Here is an 18,888-nt window from a genome sequence, read left to right on the forward strand (position 1 = left end):
TCTGTGTAATGCACGCACTGCTGATAGGCAGCGCCGATCCACAAATCACGGCCACGTCCGCGTGCTAACGTGACGAGAGGTCGCGCCGCGCCGCTCTCGGCAGTGGTGTCCAGGTGCTCACGGGGGCAGCACGCGGCCGTCCCAGCCACCGCCTACCTCATCAGAGACAGGTGAGCACATCTGGATGCATGTGCTGGTGCTCGAAACGTGAGATGTATGCTCGCCTGTTGAGAGGAGCGCGATGCCTCTGAATTCTTCCTTGGAAGGTGTCTGTCGTTCGTCGGCAATGTTTGATTTTGATTCTAACGTGGTTGGCTCACATGTGCTAAAACTATTCTGGTGTCTGTTGCGCTCAGCAAGTGAGATTTAGTATCTACTTTCCTAGACCATGCTATTTATTGACTTTCGGTAAAGTGATCTATCACTTCTGTCTGCACACCCTACCTGCTCGTATTCAGATTTTACTATAATTATGCTCAATTCCATAAAATGAAATGCTTCATCCCTCCATTTAACCAAGAAAGCAAATTTGAGGACCATGGGAGACAGTCTATGCAAAGTATTTAACGCGCATATACATACACACACAATCTATATATACATATATATATATATATATATATATATATATATATATATATATATATATATATATGGAAATGCTAAAATTAATCTTCATCTGGTTAGCACATTCATTTTTGAAAGGGATTGCCAAACATCTGTTTGTTGTCTTGGGCCGAATTATTATGCTCCTCTATTCCCCCTCCAAATTGACGTACATCGGCTCCCTATTGGTCGACGTAAGTTCACTCCCCTTCAGTCCCATGCACGTCCCAGCACCGCACATTCATCCCCAAACCAAGTGACGGACGTGCGCCGTGCAGCGCCAGCTATCGGCGCCCGTCCTGCCGGATCCTGTGGTGTCTGTGTCGCTCCCCGGCGCCGGTGCCCCTGTCTACGCCGCGTCTCTGGGCCTCGCGCCAGCAGTCCGGCACGATGAGGCTCGCCGCCGCCGTACTCTGCTGCTGCGCGCTGTCCGAGGTGCTGGCCGAGCAGGCCGGCCTGGCCGACGAGCCGGCCGGCCCGGCCGACGAGCCGGACGAGGCTCGGCCACGCATCCTGCTGCGCCGGCGTCGCACCACCAGCCTGCCGGACACGGCCAACATCCGGTTCGAGTCGAAGCTGATCGTGCCGCAGCCGCCGGTCGGCCTCTACCAGATCTGGTTCGGGCCGCTGCGGTTCTTCGTGCGGCCGCTCTTCAGCGCCGTGAGGTGGGTGCGCGCGCGGCCGGCCGGGACCGGTCAGAGGCGGCGCCAGCCCCCTCACGGTGCGCCGCTCTGTTGCAGCCATGCGGCGCGCCGCCCTGCTGCTGGCGACCTCCGTGGCGCTGGCGCTCGCCTCTGACACCGTCCTGTTCGACCCAGAAGGCAACTGTCACGTGCGCATGCGCAGGATGGCGCCGCGCACCAGGCGCTTCGTTGCGCCCGGCGCAGTCTGGAAGATTGAGGTCGGGTTTGAGGTGCCCTGGAGCACATTCGAGGTGTGGGCCCGCATTCCCATCTTCTATAATCTGGATGAGTTGTTCAGTGGACGACAGATTGAACCCAGGTGAGTCAGCCAAAGCGACTAATTTTACCGCCTGAATGGTCTGAGGCAAAACAAGTCGGACACAAGTTTTGTTTCAGCTGTTCCTGGTATGTCCGTGTCTGGTTGGGTTGCCCAGACTCATGATGGCCAGACTGTGAAAACTACCCTGACCTATCCCGACTCAGCTCTAATCTGACCTGACCCCGCTGGATCCGACCCGCCTGACACGACTGTGCCCAGTCCGGTCTTGCTCGAGGTGTCTCGACCTGAGCAGGTCCGACGCAGCGCGACCCTGACCCAGCTTACTCTGGCCTGGCCCGACCCAACGCCACCGGAATCGATCGCTGATTTTTCACTGCATGCATGGATGCATGGTATTATAAGGTTACCGTTCCAACAACAAATCCACCTTGTTCTTCTATTGCGAGTCTTGCTTGCAACGAATTCCTCTGGCATATTGCTATGCTGCTGTTTCTGCTCATACGAGTATAAAATGAAGCATTGCTGAACAAGGTAAAATTTCAGCCGCGAGGGTAGACCCAAAATAAGTCTGAGACTCAAGTGCGGTCAGACACTGATCGTTTAGGCAGAACGGCAAAGCTTGCATGGCCAGACGTGCCTCTCAGCCTTGCGAGAGCGCTGTAGTAAGATACCTGAGCTGAACGTCCGTGCCTGCCAACGGACTGAGAACAAGACACTGCGCGACTCCGCAGTGCCCGCAGCCCGTCGGCACCCCGCCTGACCGGCGCCGTGTGCCCCTCAGCGCGCGGGAGATCGCCAGCCTGGTGGCCCAGGAGGTGTCCTCGAGCGGAGCCCAGTCGGCCTCGACCGAGGCGCTGAGGCAGCTCGCGTCCAGCTCCCTGCGCCAGCAGGCGGCGCAGGGAGCCTCGCTCTTCTTCACCGGCCGCGCCGTGGCCGAGGACCAGGTGAGCGCCGAGCTCGCGGTGACCCCAGGCTGGAGGGCGCGAGGTCGGCGCGGCGCGTCGGGTCAGCAAGGATCCTGGGAGACTGAGGCGGGTCGCCGTTACCATGACCATAATCTGACGGTGTTAAGCTTCTAGGGCTGTGATGCCTTGAGAGAATGAGAGAAAGGGCGGGGGGAGGGGGGTGGGGGTGGGTGGGGGTGGGGGGGGGGGGGGGGCGGGGACGTGACAATCAACTGGCGGCAGCCTTCAGCATAACGGCGATACAACGACCATTACGATCAATCAACATAACCACACGACAGACCCGACACCACCACCACGGGCCCCACAAACGGCAGGCAATAAGCCGGCCCCGTTGCGTTGCAGTACAACATCTTCCAGTCGCTGGAGACGGCCATGGCGGAGCTGGGCGTGGACGGCAAGTCCTGCCTGTTGCGCACCATCTGCGAGCTGCAGGAGTCGCCCGTCGCCGAGTGGACATTCGTCGGCGAGCTGATCACCTACTTCCTGACGTTAGTGCCGACGCTGAACACCGTAGCTCATGTTTAGGCCTCCGTCTCTTCCCCCCCCCCCCCCTCATTTCCCCAGATCAGGGCGGTGTCAACGGAGACGGGCGCTGATCTTGCCATAAGGTGGCGGAGCCTCAGTGAGGCAGGTTTGTGCGTCTACCAGTACGTAATCTGTCACAGCGTGGAGTGTGGTGGCCGAGCAGAGGACATGCCGTCATGCTCTCCAAGTAAAAAATTGTGATCAGACCAACGTAATATTCAAAGCCTCGTTGTATGCAGAACCCAGTGTTCGTCGCAGGTTTCACATTCACTCTCGTGATGTAAAAAGCGCGGTGATTTGGTCGCCCAGTCTCCCAGGGTTGCCGGGGTTCCAAGCCATGCCTGCCCTCGCGATGAACCCCTGGATCGGCCGGCCGGGGCTGGTGCCATGTGACCACGCCTGGCCTGACCTGACCTGGGTGCTGACCGGCCGTCACCCGCTCTGGCGTCCACAGGCCGAAGGAGGGCGACTTCTCGTTCATGTCCGACTACCAGCAGGCGCGCCAGCTGGGCGCCCAGCCAGGCGGCCGCGACCGCTGCCGGCCCGCCTACCCCGAGTGTCCCCTGTCCGTGTTCAACTTCATCCCGGACATGCTGGGCGAGGACGCCCTGCTGCCGCTCGGCAACATCAGCAGGACCAGCGGGTAGTCCGCCGCCGCCCACCGGCTGGGGCGCCATCCCAGCGTGGAGATCGGACGCGCACCTCGCCGAGGTCCGCCCGCCGCCAGAGGCGCCCGCGCTAGCGACGGGCCCCTGGCGTCTGCGGCGGGGCAGCGGCGCCCGCTGAGTGGCTGATGGGGACTGAGGATCCTGGGCGACACTGGCTGGGCGCAGAGTATTCAAGTGAGGCCGAGCCGGCTGTTACTCGTGTTTAACATTGGGTTCAGACGCGTGTGCTGTATTTTATGTTGTGGAAAGGTGACGTCTGAAATCGAATGAGCCTCTTCCATCGCAGGCGTGTTTTAAATGCCGACATTTCCTTAAACCAATGGGAAGCATTTGTTCACAATATACAAAGGATGCGAACGACAGCTATAATCGCAGCTGACCCCAGGGCTGCGCAATTACGTCGGGCTTGTCTATCTGTTAACTGTTGTATTTGTGACCGTTGTAGATGACTGTTGTCGGCAGGGCAGACGTGGCTGTTGTAGATGTATTCATGTGTGATATCTCGTTATTCAAGTTAGATTAAATGCTCGTAAAGCATGTGACTTGTTATGCCACTGTAGTGGGTTCATACCGCCTGTTTGGTTTGGAGATTCTCAAAGGCCATTTTCCAATCATAGCACATGCTACTTTTAAAGCACGTCTCTGAAGACTGCTCGGCGAAGCCAGCGCACAGGGAAGCTGCAACATATACGTGTCGCCATAGATATCGATACCACTAGATCGGAACCTAGAACTTAAGAAACTAGATCGAACACTAGAGCAGCTATGTCCAGAGTGAGCGGTCGGCGCAGGGGGACATTGTGCATCGCTGTGTGGTCGGCATAGAGGGACAATGTGCATCGCGTTAATCTAAACCTTCCTGTATTAGCGGGTGAGTATGGTTTAACGATATCATCTACGACCCAAGCAAATGCGGTATTGATTTCAGCTGATCAACGCGTGCATTTCACAAGACAACTGTCGGGTTGTGCTGCCCGTCATCCGCCCGGCTTACAACCTGCCCAATTTGCCTGCGAACCTATACCATTTTACAGCTGATGCACTAGCTGATGCTCCTCTTTCCATATGCACACATCTGCTTTGAGTTTAACATAGGTGTTATCGATTTAGTTGTGTGTGGGTGTGAGCTGTTATGAATTTCGTACCTCATGACCTGGTTTTGTACGTTTTATGGCGGCCAAAAATATAAAAAAATGCTTGAGAAGAAGTGCTATAAGAGTAATTTTTAAAAGACGAAGAACTTCTCTTAACAAGGTATTCTCTAGCTTCGCAAGTACATGCGCAGGTTGCGCTAGGAGGGATACCCTTGTATATCTCCGAATTGAGTAGAGGTGCTGATAGACGGTAAACAACATTACATTGGATAGGCGATTCTGAGCGCAAAAAATGTACACGGTAGTTGTGGACCTTCAACCAAATCTTACAAATAATGACAATTTATAGTGTAATAATGACAGTTTTACGAAGGCTTCATGAACGCCAGCATTTATATGATACGGCCGGTGTTTTCCTCCTTACGTACCGATTTCGCCAAATGCTTACGATAGACACCATGCAGGATTAGAGGGCACCCCGAAATGGAAAACACAACAGTCTGGAATTGGGCGTCTGCGCTTGAAAGTAACATGACACAAACTACGGAGCGCGCAAATGGTTTGCCGCTTTCTCGCAGACAGAGACATCTGGCGTAAGACGGTCAAACAGGCGGAATGCAAATTTTATTTAGATACCTTTGAACACAGACCGACCACGCACCCTGCACGATGAAACATAAACACATCACACCGGCCGCTAAACAGTCAGAGGCGCATGTCCGAGCAGGGTGTCCTGAATGAACGGTCGCTGGTAAGTACGACGGTGATGGACTGCCATAGGCATGGAATACCATCATGACTATGCTATTAAAGTCAATCACTTAAAACGTCAAAATTCGTTTGCGTTCCAATGAGCCAGCTCAATACTACCAAAAAAGGTAACACGCAAGAAATGGCACAGCTTCCTCTGACCGCCCGTCGGTAAAAAACTGGTTTAACATGGAACGTTCAAAAGTTTCGCAACGATGCTGACAACGACAAATAGACACGCAAAGTTGAGAATGTATGCAGGTTGATAAGGTCTAACAATAGCACTAATCGCAGCAGTAGCAAACAATGCAGGGCTCAGCGCAAGCTGCTCTACTTTTGGACATACTTGACACCGGAATCTTTTACGCATCTGAAAGATGTACATCACTGCGCAAGACTACATCCCATTTTTGACAAACTATTATCAAGCATCCAAAAATGCCAACAATCGTTGGAGACACGTGAACAGTGACAACATAGCACTTTCGTCATGAGGAGTCCTCCAATGACCGTGGCTTCCTGCGGCAGTCCCCGAAATGACACGCGTTAAGGAGCGGCGCTGCAGCAGAGGCAGGACAGCTTGTCCCGGAATCATGCTGCAACGAAGGACATAGGCCCGACACGTCTGGCCGCTACACATATTGGGGAGGCAAGAGCGCGCACGATGGCCATCGATACCCACTTGTTCCGTACGGGGCGCGTCCGCGAACACCGCACGTCCAACATCTGCCACTCGAGTAGTGTCGGAGTGTCACGCATTGGCCACTCGCTGCGTGTTACATCAAATCATACCGATTGGTGGTTTTTTACAATACTTTTGCACGCGTAGATGACGTTGAGCAGCAAGCCCGCACAGGTAAGATTCTCGGGCACCGTTAAATCAAGCGAGTGCTGCCACCTAGCCGCTGAAGAACTGATCGTTAGTTCTGGCTCTTCCTGTTCTGATTCTGACGGCGCTGCTGTCGCCCCTGTTTCCGCTGCGTGCGACGCTGCTGTTTGTCCTTGCGCCGCTGAAACAACACGCGTTATAGGAAAAACCAGCTAAGCTGCTACTAAGGCATCACATACATCATCTGGTCAGCATCTGATACAACTGACCTTTGAATTATCAGTGATCGCAGTCTCAACCAAGGTAGCATACAACCTCCGATTTCGGAGTGCCATCCGTGACTTCACCACAACCTCCAGCCGACTGCTGAGGGCAAATTGTCTTCGGCTGGCAATCGACTCTCACAGATGTCGGTTAAAAACAGAACTGAATCACCAAATGACCCGGAACTATTGAAACAAGAGCCAAACCAAGGGCGAGCAGCATTCGTGCAGTCGCAGCACCTACAGGTCTCCCTCAGACCCCGCCGCCTCCTCCAGACGCCGCTTGCCTCACCTGCTGCTTCTTCTGTCCCTTCCTCCTGCCGCCGGCCTTCTTGCCAGGCCGGCGACGGCGGCCGCCCTGGCCGAACCGGCGCTGGATGCGGCAGTCGAACAGCTCTATGACCTGCGCCGGGCAGCCGTCGCCGCTCACCAGGGTGCGCGTGGCCGCGATCGTGTTGGAGGTGCGGTCGCACTCGGCCCAGCTGGCCTGGCGCCGGCGCACGTACTGACAATCTGCCGAGTCCGAACAGTCTGTCAGTCACAACCGCAGTGAGGGGCAGTCACAGTCAGTCGGCCACACCTGTGCCGATGGGCATAGTCCGTCAGCCACACCCGTGCTGGGGGGGGGGGGGGGGAGGGGCAGGCACAGTCTGTCAGCCACACCCTTACTGACAGCCTGATGACAGCACCACGCTGGCCAGTTCGTCACAAACACCACACGCATGCATGCCAAGGCCTCTGCTTTTAGTCTTTCACAGCCCAATCCAGTGCACGCGGCTATTCTGAACCTCACTTTAAAAGGTCGGATGAGTTGGTCATAAATTGCACACTGCACACACACCCCCGCTGGTACGAGCGAAGAGGGTCACTCACCTTCGCGGCAGACTTTGGTGATGTTGCGGGAGGCCTGGCAGGAGGGGTCCGACTTCTCGGCCTTAAGCACGTCCGTACGGGAGCGAACGCCCTCAGCCGAGCACGCGCCCCAGTCACCATCCCGACGGTACTTGCATTTGGCCGCTGCCGGGCACCGACATAGTCTCAGCCAACTGACCGTGCTCAGGGCGGAACAGAGCGGCAGTTTTAGCTGAACACACAGAACAGAACGCTTCCTGCAAGCCAGGAATGGTGCTCTGTTGGAGTGTGTCCCATTTTGTTGTCACACCTTCGTACCCCAGACGGTGGCGTGCTGGGAACTAAACATGTTGAGGAACCTAGGAGGCATATTAAATCAGCCACCAAACATTTGTCATGAGAAAACGAACGTGCCAGCAGACCCATTTCAACCATGCATGCAGAAGAGCACGTTTTGAGCGTTCTTTCAATTATGAACATCCAGAGGGCCGAAGCCGACGTTGCAGTGATTCACAGTCCAGATGTCGGCCAGAAAGGTACCGGAGTTTCAAACAGCTCATCGAAGTGCGAGATATTGATAATTCGCAGTCAAACAAATGCGTGTGACTTTCACAAGAAGCTGGCCATTTCTCCACAGCCACTGCAGCAGGACGCGCAGCTGATAAAACCGCCAGTGTAATCTCACCGGCAGGCTGTAACTATGGGACCGATAAGATAACCCACACACAGTACCTACATCCAGGATCTCACAGGCTTTGTCTGTACATAGTGGTTCTATGTACGCCGCATGCAAGCCATATGCCCTGCCAAATGCACTTCACCCCGCCCGTCAGTGTCTCCATTTCCTGCCGCCGCCGTCAGGGGTGTGATATGGGGGCCCGCTGTCACACAGCCAGCCACTATCTCTGGTCAACAGCAGATTGGGACCGGAAGACAGGATTTAACAGCCCGTCAGCGGTTTCTGCGGGACGATTCACAGCGCCACAGAGGCCGCCCGCCCGCCCGCCAGGAGGGCGAGGGGTGGGGGGGGGGGGGGGCGGGGGGGGACTCACCGGTCAGACCGCAGAACAGCGATACCAGCAGCACCACAGTCCACTTCATCGTCAGCTTGGCTGGGTGCCCTGCCGGCAGAGTGAGCGACTGCCTCAGACGACCGCCGTCGACCGCTCTCAGAGGCGGGGACGTTCGGGGTACGCTGCGCGGTAGAGGTCTTGGATCATTGTTCAGGACAGAGGCTACACCGGGCCCTGCCATGCCTCGCGAGCCGCATCCCGGCCGCGGCAAAGCGCCGTTCCGCATGCGCGTGGGAGTATGTCGGCTGAGAAGCACTGGCCTCTCCCCTTCGTATACTCTTATATATATATATATATATATATATATATATATATACATATATATATATATACACATATATATATATATATGTATATATATATATATATATATATATATATATATAAATATATATATATATATATATATATCGTATACTCCTTCGTATACTTTTCGCGTGCCTGCCACTCCTTCCCGTAGTGCCGGACCGCCGATCCGTCACGATCACGGACGTCTGACCACGAGTAAAGCGACACGCGATCTTCCGTGGCGCAGCAGTCTACTTTGCATCGTGAGTTATGGTCCCGCCTCGTAAATGCCCTTTTGTCGTGAACGCCAATCAATGCGAGGCGTATCAGAGGCCCGCCCCTGCGCGGTGGGCAGGACACAGCAGGGCGCGGGAGAGTCCGACAGGCTCCGGCACCACTCAGCGAGCTGCCGGAGTGCCGGAGAGCGCCCGGTGTCTGACGGACGGCGCGCCAGTGAGATGCACGGGCTGACGTCAGTCCCCCGCCGTCTCCCGCCCCTCGCCAGCGCCGGGCCGGACCCGCGCCGGTTTGCGCGCGCCTGCGCCCGTTCTGGCTCCGTCGAGTCAGCGATTGTAGCGCCGCCGGGACCGGGCGAACACAATCAATCGAGCGCCGTCGGCGGCCGGGCTCGGCGGCGCCGCCCTACCCAGAGGAGGCGGTGTGCACGCTCCTCCCCCTCCGTCAGTTCTGTTATGCTTCCAGGAGGAGAACTGAGCGGTCCGAGTCCAGCAACGGCTCGAGTCCGACAGTGCCGCGAAGGTACATCCGTTTGTGCAATGTGAAATCATTACACCGCAGACGCTTGGGTGACGCATGTTTAAGGAGTACATTCTCACATGACCGAGTGGCAATGACTCAAGGCCGCAGGCGTCGATCGCGGTGTTTCGTAAGCGCAACACTATCGCTCAGATCGTGAGCGGAAGTGATGACATCTCCACAGATAGCGACTTCCACGACGGCAGATAGCTCCTGGCGTTTTCACGTGGAGAAAAATTCGCCACCGGGCAACACGTATCACATTCTGAAGGAACTTCCGTTTTTTATAAAAGGGTCTCGTTATTAGTCAATGCCTCCAGACGATTGGGAGTTTTTTTTTGTTAGCATGCGGATTCAATATAAGTTCAACAATGCGCCCCCAAACTCGTTCCGCGTACACGTCGCCGACGAAGGTAAACACGTGTGCATTACCCTGCATCATCTATCTCATTATCGTAAAATGTTGTCATTATCGTGCATCCTCCTGCTGTCGTCATGCATGGTGAAGGAACCAAGGGAATGTGAACCTCCCGGGAAACCGGCTAAAATCGGCGGCTGTAGCTAAAAGCAGGAAAAGTACTGATCACTGCATGAAAATACATTGAGGACAGAAAAAGGAAGCAGGATTATAAGTGGTAATCAGAAATTATACCCCAATATATTACGGTCTGTGGAGGTAACCAATGCCACGGCTTTTCTCACAACTGGACAGGGCGTTAAAAAAAATGAACGAGAAGGATGCAGCACGGCATGATCACATGTAAGCTGCCAACTTCCATGCTGCCATTGTGACGGGGAATCCTGGGATTAGGCCAGCAGGCGTATCGATATCTACTTTAAAGCAACAACAAATGCTATATTTCGATAAAATCCCACGCGCTAAGTGACTACAGGTTACATATGCACATATTCCAGGCATTTAATAATCGGATTTTAAAGCGATCTGGGAGAAGCAGAATGTGGTCCAGCCGCTGAACCCAATGCGACGATAATGCAAAACTGCACGATAAAAAGGAGACATCTGCTGTTTGATAGGACACATGTGTTGAAAATCATTTGAAAAGCCGCTTCCAAAACAGCCTCCAGATAACAAAAAACGTAATCATTAAACGCATATGTTGAAAATCATTTGAAAAAAGTGCTTCCAAAACAGCCTTCAGATCACAAACATGCCAAACTATTCCTTCAGGTCGACTACGAGGGCAAGAGGAGCAGGGGGGGGGGGGGGGGGGCTCGGTCCGGCTCGTGCCGGCTGCTGCCGGTTTTGTCAGCAGCCGGAACGCAGAACCTGTTGCCAGACGGCCCGTTTTTAAACAAGCGGTCGTGCTCGGTGGCCGGCGGCCGTCCGGCCCACTGTTTACCGGAGAGGACCGGACATGTCAGCCGGACGTGCCAGAGGACAGCTGATGAGCGGCATGTGACGTCACTGGTACCCGACACAGGCGAGGGTCAGTGTACCGGCCCACTGTTTACCGGAGAGGACCGGATATGTCAGACGGACGTACCAGAGGACAGCTGATGAGCGGCATGTGACGTCACTGGTGCCCACCACAGGCGAGGGTCAGTGTACCGGTCTGACGGGCAGTTCGTCTTCCTTAAACTTCGGAAATTGGGGCCTCTGCAAACATGGTCTTCCAAACATCCGGACGATTGTCTCCTCAATTCAGACGCTTCAGTTCAGTTGGACGGCGAGCCCTCTTCAAATAGTGGGCATTGTCCTCAAAGGCCTGTTACTCAGCCAGACGGCGTACCTTTCTCGAACAGATCCTCCCAGTCAGGCGAACTGCGTTTTTCTCCAACAAAGCCTGCTCAAAAACGGCTGGACAGCTTGTCCTTAAAGGAAGTGTTTCATCTTTGTACGGGGTTTTGAAGTGAAATTGCCATCTTGAAGATAATGCGATAATGCGGTGCCGTTCCCAGCCTGCCCTCCTTAAGGCCTAAACCCCCTACTCATTGTGCAACACCCCCGAAAAGATGGGCAGACTATTTCGTACCAACTATTTTAAGGTCACTTAAGTATGCCTGACGCCACAGAAACGTCATTCAATTACTGCCACCCCATTGGCCATGCGACATTTAACACGCGCCCGGGTGGCCGGCTGAATACCCTTCGCTCGGGTAGGGGTCAATTCGGCCCGACTGACATCTTACTAAGATAACTAGCCAAGATAGCTAAGATAGCTAGAAACACCAAATTCTCAGGGTAGATTAAAATCTACGTGAGCTCATTCGTGTCAACATTTGAAGTTCCTAGCTCATGACCTTAGGGTCAAATAACGTCAAACAAGATCACATTCAAGATTGGTGTCTTAAGTGCCCTCAGAACCCCCTTATGCAACCGCCGAGAAGCTATATGATACGCGACGCAAAAAGTACTACGCAAAAAGTCAATGACGTTGGTGACCTTGTTCGACCTTCATAAGGTCACGGTGACCTGCGAGATTGCTACGATTTTGCTATTCGAATAAACGCCAGGAATTGTGCTAGGAGGTAGGTTCCCTAAATCACAATGTTGACCCAGATAATTTTAGGTCAATCAACTACTCTGACCTTTAAAAAGCTCATGGAACATGTTTGTTGCGGTCCCTGTCATTAATGAATTCAAAATGAGCACTAGAGACTGCCTCACTAAGCCAAGCTCTCAAAAAAAGCTGGCTATCTTTACCTCGTCCTGACCTTTGTAACTGACCCTAGGTCAATGGGGTTGGATGCACTCTAAGTTCAATTCTTTATTCCATTGGAAACTATTTCAGATATGCATAGCTTCGTCTAACACTCCGCTGTTGCATCATCTTGAAGATTCCTCAAAAAATGTCCTTCGATGACGGCCATCGCCTAGCTCTGGCCTTTCATAGGTACATATTATTTTTTAAATCGGACTATTCACTAATCAATTCTTTACAGCTACGCCCAGTTTGGCGCAGCGTAGTCGCGCCATTCGAAAACCATTTTGGAGAAAACTTGAGGGGTCAATTTAAACCTCACCCGAGCTCGTGTTAGGGCGGGGAAGAATACGACCGTCAAGTCATGCATGCCGGACACTCGTCAGCTGACCCCCACCTGAGCTCGTGTGAGGGCGGGGAAGAGTACGACCGTCAAGTCATGCATGCCGGACACTCATCAGCACGGTTGCCATGCAAAACGGACTTCATCGTCTCTCATTCAATGTCGTGCAAGCAGTGCAAGTTTTGAACACAATTTGGTTGTTTGGTTATTCGAGTTAGAGCCTTTTTGATTAGAAATGATCTTTTCAGGGCTATGGAGTGCAGGAGAATGGGTAACGGTGGGGCAAGACACATGAGCTGGGGGCCAACCGCTGAGCCCCAGCTCACGGACCCCTCGGGGTGTGCGCTGGGCGCCCGGTCGGGGTCCTCTTCCGAGGGGGCCTTGCGGCCCACTAGTGGCTGACGCATACAGTCCGATTCAAATAAACGGAGCGTCGCGATTATTCAGAATAAAGCAAGAAAAGAGGATAAGGGGGTCGGTGGCGAACACGAATCACATTTTGTGCTACATAATACAAGAAGTTGGACATGGGTACTACTTATAAAGACTTGTACGCGAATAACCTAAGAGTAGCGCCATAACCGAGCACGTTACGTTAACCATAACCGAGTGTCGGCAAGCTGGAATACCACAAATGAGTGCTGAAGTTCCAATTTCGCACGGCCAGTTTAGCAGCACCTCTAATGCCGTACAGACGTTCGATGACGCAATGAAACAATGGCGTAGCAAGCAGCATATATACTAAATAGAAACATTTTGTTGCTAAAACAGTTTTTCACTTAAAAGCACACTAGTAGTTATAAGCGAGCTTATTTCATGATGTCTGATACTTGATATAATATCTGCAAATGTGGAGCAATAACTCAAACAAAGCCTTCACGTCGGCCGCACCGGGTGTCCTTCCCCGGAGATGGGATGGAGTGTCCTCAAGCCAGACTCTCCAGCAAGCTGAGCACTGTAGCCTCAAGCCGATGCACTGCGTGCTCTCAGCACGAGCCGTGCCGCGCCGGCCTGGCAGCCCGGCCCGCTCGCGCGAGGCCCGGCCGCCGGAAGTGCCCCCGCCTGGCCGGCCGGCTCGGCCACGGCGTGTCGCGGCACTAGCCGCGGCGGGCGTGGCCAGCGGTCGCTGACCCGCCCCTGGACGGCACGACCTGCCCGCTACGCTGACACCGGCCGCATGCGAGCACCGCCCACCAGCTGTGGAGCCAGCAAATTAATCACACGGACCAATGCCGGCGGCTGATTTATACGGCTGTTGATGCTGCTTCTCTAAAATGCAACGGAATTCGCGGCTGTTTTCCAGCCGTCGGGTACTGGCGGAGGGCTCTCAATGCTCTCTTCAAACCCAGACCACCGGCTTTGTTTGCCACATATATCTATGTCCGATGCTCGCACTTGCATCACATCCGCTAATTGGTTCGGGCCCGCTGCGCATGTCACGTGACATTGATCGCCGCCGGTCCGCGGTCCACGTGACGCGCAAGTGGCCCTGCGTCTTTTACGCACCGTGTGCCGCGAGTGGATGTCGAAGAGCGCTCTCTGAAGTGACGTCACGCCGGCAGCCCGGGCGAGAGAAGGGTACCGCTGGCCTACGAGGACCAAGAGAACAGAGCATCGCCTGTCATGACGCGGTGCTCAGTGTTGGCTCGTGGACCCACGCTAGGATTTGCCTGTGATGACGTCATCACGCTTTGAGGGTTTGTTCACCGGTGTCACAGTGTCAGTTCACCGGTGTTACAGTGTCACTCCCCGGTACTGAAAAGCGATGTCGTGAGGGCGCTGAAGGTCAAGGATCTGGTTAACCGAAGTCCATGACGATATCTAGAAAGCATCCTCTTTCAAACTTTGGTGCCGAATCCGCCCCGGCGCCAGTAGCGTATCCACGCGTAAAGCTCGAAGAATAGAAGGGCGTTTCTCACCCCGTATTTCATTTTGTCGCCCAGAGGGCAATACGGTTCAAGGTCACTAACCACGAACGCGCTACCATTCCAAGGTAAACTCGTTCAGCGCCACTCCGCTAGGTGAGGTGGTGCTCCGAATGGTGACAGCACTGCCGACACACTAGACGACCTTTGGTCATAGGTGGCAGTTGCTATTTCAAAAATCAAGTGTACAAAAACTAAGAATCGAGAAGGTCTCTTTGCGTGCGAGTGTAACTATGCATGAGAATTGACGCGTGTTTTGAAGAACCTCACTAAGTGGGTAATTTTTCCGCAGACTGGAACATTATTCATTTTCAAAAAATAGTGGGATCGTTGCAAGCGCATTCACGACCGGGACATTTTGCCATACACACACAGTTATTCGTTCGACGGTTTCAGCTCTTAGCAACCACCGATCGCAGCCACATATAGTTTTCAACAGCACGGAGCAAAGTCGTGGACAAACTTTGCTGTAGTATTTGCAAGTCATTTGAATGCATTATGCATGGGTAAGTGTGGTTTGTCTGCCGCGTGGCAACACGGGGCAGCTTTGACGTCCCCATTCAATCGGCACGAAAAACGAAAAATAAGCAATTTACGAGAATCCTACATAATGCGGGTCGAAACCGTGCCAAGTTTTCGGCAAACCGAGAGCCGCGTGGAAAGGAATCAAGCGATGTAATTAAAAAAAGTCAATCGAGCTGGCGCAAACGGACCGGCCCGCGTCCAATCAATGAACGCCGGATAGTGACGTGGCTGCAGCGCGCTGGGAGTCCAGGCAGCGATTGGTCGGCTGCGTGCCCGTCTTCTGATAGGTGATGAGCATCTTCCAAGAGGCCTTTGGAAACCTACCTGGCTGCTGCGAAGTTGCTGGCGCGGTGCGGCTATGATAGGATATGATATATGACATCTTTTGATGAGATATGTGTTTCAAAGGCGTGTATTGACGAATACGCTTGGTCAATTGAGGCCTTTGAATCGAGGCAATGACGGTAATGAGCCAACGTGTGCACTTCGCATCAATGAACGGCTTTACCACCTAAACTGTGATAAAATATAGACATGCACGACGAAGATTCTGATTGTCGTGGATTCCAAACGAACGTTATGTTTTGCGTTGAATAACTGTGTACACAAGTATCGAGCGCAAAGGGAAGCAGGGCAGAACGGAACACGGGGGTATTTCCATGTTCCTGGGCATAAATGCTTTTCCGAAAAAATTGCAGGGACGTTGGCGTGCCAATCCATGACAGTCACATTTTGTGTTGTTAAATGCTCGACATGATGTGCGAATGCACGACCAGTGCTCTTTAATGTCAGACAAACACCAGAAAAGCCGACCGAAATTTACATGTACCTTGTAAGGTCGCTGACTCATGGCAGGTCAAGGTCAGGCCATGGTTTCAGCGAAGGCGATTTCTAGAGAATCATTCAATCTGATGCAACAACGCAGTATTAAATGAAGCCATGCATATCTGAGACGCTTTCTTAGGTAGCACAAATATTGAATGAGCAAATTATGTTGACCTAAGGTCAGGTATAAAGGTCAGACCAAGGTCAAAACCAGCCTGTTGTATTCATCGAGAACTTGCTGTATAAGGTAGTTTTTGGTGCTTATTTCAAATTTATTGATAGCAGGAATCACATTATACGTCTTCCATGGACTTTTTAGAGATCAGAATAGGTCATTGACCCACAATGACCCAGGTAAACATTTTGTTTTTTTCGAAACATGCTGGCTAACGTAATCTTTGTCGCTTATTCAAATGCAAAACTCAGAGCGGTCTTGCGTGATTTTGGTCACCATGACCCACAAAAGGTCAAACAAGGTCACTGACCTTACCTGAGCATGTGACACTCTGCTTAGAAACAGTTATCTAGGTTCTGGGGGCACTTTGGAGACCAACCTTAAATTTAAACCTGTTTGACCTTATTTAACCCAAAGGTCATGACCTAGGAACCTCAAATTTTGACGTAAGTGAGTTCACGTACAGGTCAACACACCCTATGAATTTGGTGTCTCTAGTCCTTTTAGTTCCAGAGATCTCAGGGGGGGGGGAGTGTTTGAATTGACCCCCCACCCGAGCGAAGGGTATCTAGCCGGTCACCCGCGCGTGTTTAAGGCGAAATGGCCGTTCGAGGTGACAAGAAGGGCCATAATCCGTGTATTGTGGTTCTACTAGCACCACCCATAAACGTAGGTATACAATGTTCCAGGATTACTTCGTTCGGCGCAGCTCATGCATCAAGTTTATTGCAACATTATATGTGACCGGCTCATTATAAATGCCTAACGAAGCCAAATATTTACACTTTAACGCACACCTGAGGGCACCAGTACAAAACTGAATGGAACCACGAATTCCCCGTCGGCTTGTTACCTCTCTGTCCCAGCGCGCCGCGTTGGGTCAATGGTCTGATTCACGGGCCCCGCGGCTCGCTGCCCTCGGTATGATGGATAGGCGTACATTCATAATACAGGCAAGTGCGTCAAATGAGCACGCCGCGTCGGTGTTTCAGAGAAGCGAATGACTCACACATCCCAACACAAAGGCAGGTGCTGAGAGCGCGGTGAGAGAGAGGGAGGAGGAGAGAGGGAAATGGGATTAGGAGAGAAGACACACGGTGTGATAACCAAGGGTCAGAGCTGAGACAGACAGCACGAGGGCCACGTAAAGCCAATAGGCCCGGTGCTGTCCCGCCACCCCAGTACAAGTGCCTGGCAGGTGAGGGTGGCCGGCCGCACATCAGCAGTGTGGCCATTGTCAGCGCCACGGCGTCCCGGCCAGAGCGTCTGCTCCGCGGTCCCTTCCCCTTCCCGGCGGCCTAGCACGACTTGAGATGCGAATGGCCTCATGCCACACCATCTAACGAACAGCGGAGCACCACGCTCGTCCCGCGCTCCGCTCTGTGAGGCGGCGGGCGGTGCGACTCACCTGATAGTCGGCAGCGGCGCGGCGCGTCTGCGTCCGGGGGCTGGGCGGCGCGCTCTGGAGAGGGACGGCGGCCGGCGGCGGCGCGCCGCGCGCCGCCGCCGGCCGGCCCCGGGGCGCCGCAGAAATCGTTACGGCGTCGGCAGCTGGCGCGCATCCCGGCTCTGCGCGGCCGGGCGGCGGCGGCGGCGCGGCCGGCCGCTGCCCCGCCACCAACGCCAGGCGCCGGAGACATCTTTTCTTAAGGGGAACTTGAATACAAATGTCGGGGGTCTGCAAACCTCCATTATGAGATCATACTTTCCAGGCCGCGTTTTTCCGGTTATTTGAATGTAATCGCATCCGCGGCCGTAAGGTTCCGCCGCGCACCGTCATCCACCATAAGGTTCCACTCATGGCCCACGTGAAAAATACACCCACATTTACGGTCAGTGTCCAAAAGAAGTGCTTGACACGCATGACAGCCCGCTAACCTGCTTGAGCCTGTGCGAGCAAGCGCGTCGCCCTAGCTCCGGTTGCGGGGGAGTGTCGATTGAACGCCACCTGGCAGGCTTCCGTTTGAGGACAGACGCGGGCTGCAGCTCTCGCGAACACGTCAGCGTTTGTTTCTGCATGCAGAGCTGGCCGCGGCTAACGACAAGGCGGGCGGTCATTGTCAGTCAATGGGCCTCAGTCAATGGTGACAGTCAATGGATCTCGAGGAGTGCGTAACCAAATCCAAACTTGCCAGTAAATGTAGCCAACTTTGATGCGAATGCAAGACATACATTGACTTTCCAACTAGTGGAATGCTAGGTCCCCGTAGGCCTGTGCTACAGTCCCACAGTCTCACATGCCCTTCCCTTAATGGAATGGAATGATGGAAACATCATCTCATGATGTTGAACATCATCTCAACTCACCCATCTTTTGACAGCAGCGCTTGTAATAAAAACTTGATAAAGCTAGGTTTTGGCTGGTTTTAACTTGCATTTTTATTCAGCTCATTTGTGTATGCTTGTTGACATCAGACAAAGTTGACAACACACAAATCAAAACACTTTAAATGACTTTGAACAACTTATTTTGATTGCCATGGTTAACCTATGTCAAGGGCAATAATGGGCATGCTCCACAAAACAATCTCTCTTCTCCAAAAGTAACGTAACTTTTAGATGACCATGCCAGTATTGCCGCTTGCTTTTTCAGCTGCAGCAAAGGCATCTATTTAAGCTTGTTTATTCATATTTAATGACAAAGTTTGAGATGTTGGCTTCACATTTTAAATGGGATGGTCCGACTATTTGTTACATACTAATATTTAACTCATATTATAATTGCTATGCAGCTTAGAGCATCCTTGTGTTAAAAATATAGCGCAAATATACAGTACAGTCATTTGCCAGTCAGAAA

At 53.1% G+C, this 18,888-nt stretch overlaps 2 protein-coding genes across 2 annotated transcripts; one reads left to right on the forward strand and one right to left on the reverse strand.

The window, feature by feature from the left end:
* The first annotated feature begins 746 nt into the window (after positions 1-746).
* On the forward strand, positions 747-4,851 carry LOC119101901 (uncharacterized). Its single transcript, XM_037225288.1, has 5 exons — positions 747-800; positions 1,096-1,271; positions 2,351-2,513; positions 2,880-3,025; positions 3,517-4,851. Exons 1-5 carry the CDS (start codon positions 747-749, stop codon positions 3,707-3,709), a joined length of 732 nt encoding a protein of 243 aa, XP_037081183.1. The 3' UTR covers positions 3,710-4,851.
* A 580-nt stretch (positions 4,852-5,431) lies between these two features.
* Positions 5,432-17,536, reverse strand: LOC119101908 (uncharacterized). Its single transcript, XM_037225298.1, has 5 exons — positions 17,500-17,536; positions 8,571-8,639; positions 7,540-7,683; positions 6,959-7,179; positions 5,432-6,584 (listed from the first exon to the last, which is right to left on the reverse strand). The coding sequence occupies exons 2-5, from the start codon at positions 8,617-8,619 to the stop codon at positions 6,495-6,497; spliced, it is 504 nt and encodes a 167-aa protein (XP_037081193.1). The 5' UTR covers positions 8,620-8,639; positions 17,500-17,536; the 3' UTR covers positions 5,432-6,494.
* Between the last annotated feature and the right edge of the window lie 1,352 nt (positions 17,537-18,888).

Source organism: Pollicipes pollicipes, unplaced genomic scaffold, assembly GCF_011947565.3.
Source record: "Pollicipes pollicipes isolate AB1234 unplaced genomic scaffold, Ppol_2.1 Scaffold_4911;HRSCAF=5802_pilon_pilon_pilon, whole genome shotgun sequence".
Lineage (NCBI taxonomy): Eukaryota > Metazoa > Arthropoda > Thecostraca > Pollicipedomorpha > Pollicipedidae > Pollicipes > Pollicipes pollicipes.

What these genes read in the sequence shown, in the direction of transcription:
- LOC119101901 (XM_037225288.1), top strand. Translation starts at nt 747, where the DNA reads ATGCTCCTCTATTCCCCCTCCAAATTGACGTACATCGGCTCCCTATTG. An exon ending in GCGCCGTGGCCGAGGACCAG is followed by an intron (nt 2,514 to 2,879) that starts GTGAGCGCCGAG and finishes GTTGCGTTGCAG; the next exon opens with TACAACATCTTCCAGTCGCT. An exon ending in CTGATCACCTACTTCCTGAC is followed by an intron (nt 3,026 to 3,516) that starts GTTAGTGCCGAC and finishes TGGCGTCCACAG; the next exon opens with GCCGAAGGAGGGCGACTTCT.
- LOC119101908 (XM_037225298.1), bottom strand. Translation starts at nt 8,619, where the DNA reads ATGAAGTGGACTGTGGTGCTGCTGGTATCGCTGTTCTGCGGTCTGACC. An exon ending in CACCAAAGTCTGCCGCGAAG is followed by an intron (nt 7,180 to 7,539) that starts GTGAGTGACCCT and finishes CGGACTCGGCAG; the next exon opens with ATTGTCAGTACGTGCGCCGG. An exon ending in AGGGACAGAAGAAGCAGCAG is followed by an intron (nt 6,585 to 6,958) that starts GTGAGGCAAGCG and finishes GTGTTGTTTCAG; the next exon opens with CGGCGCAAGGACAAACAGCA.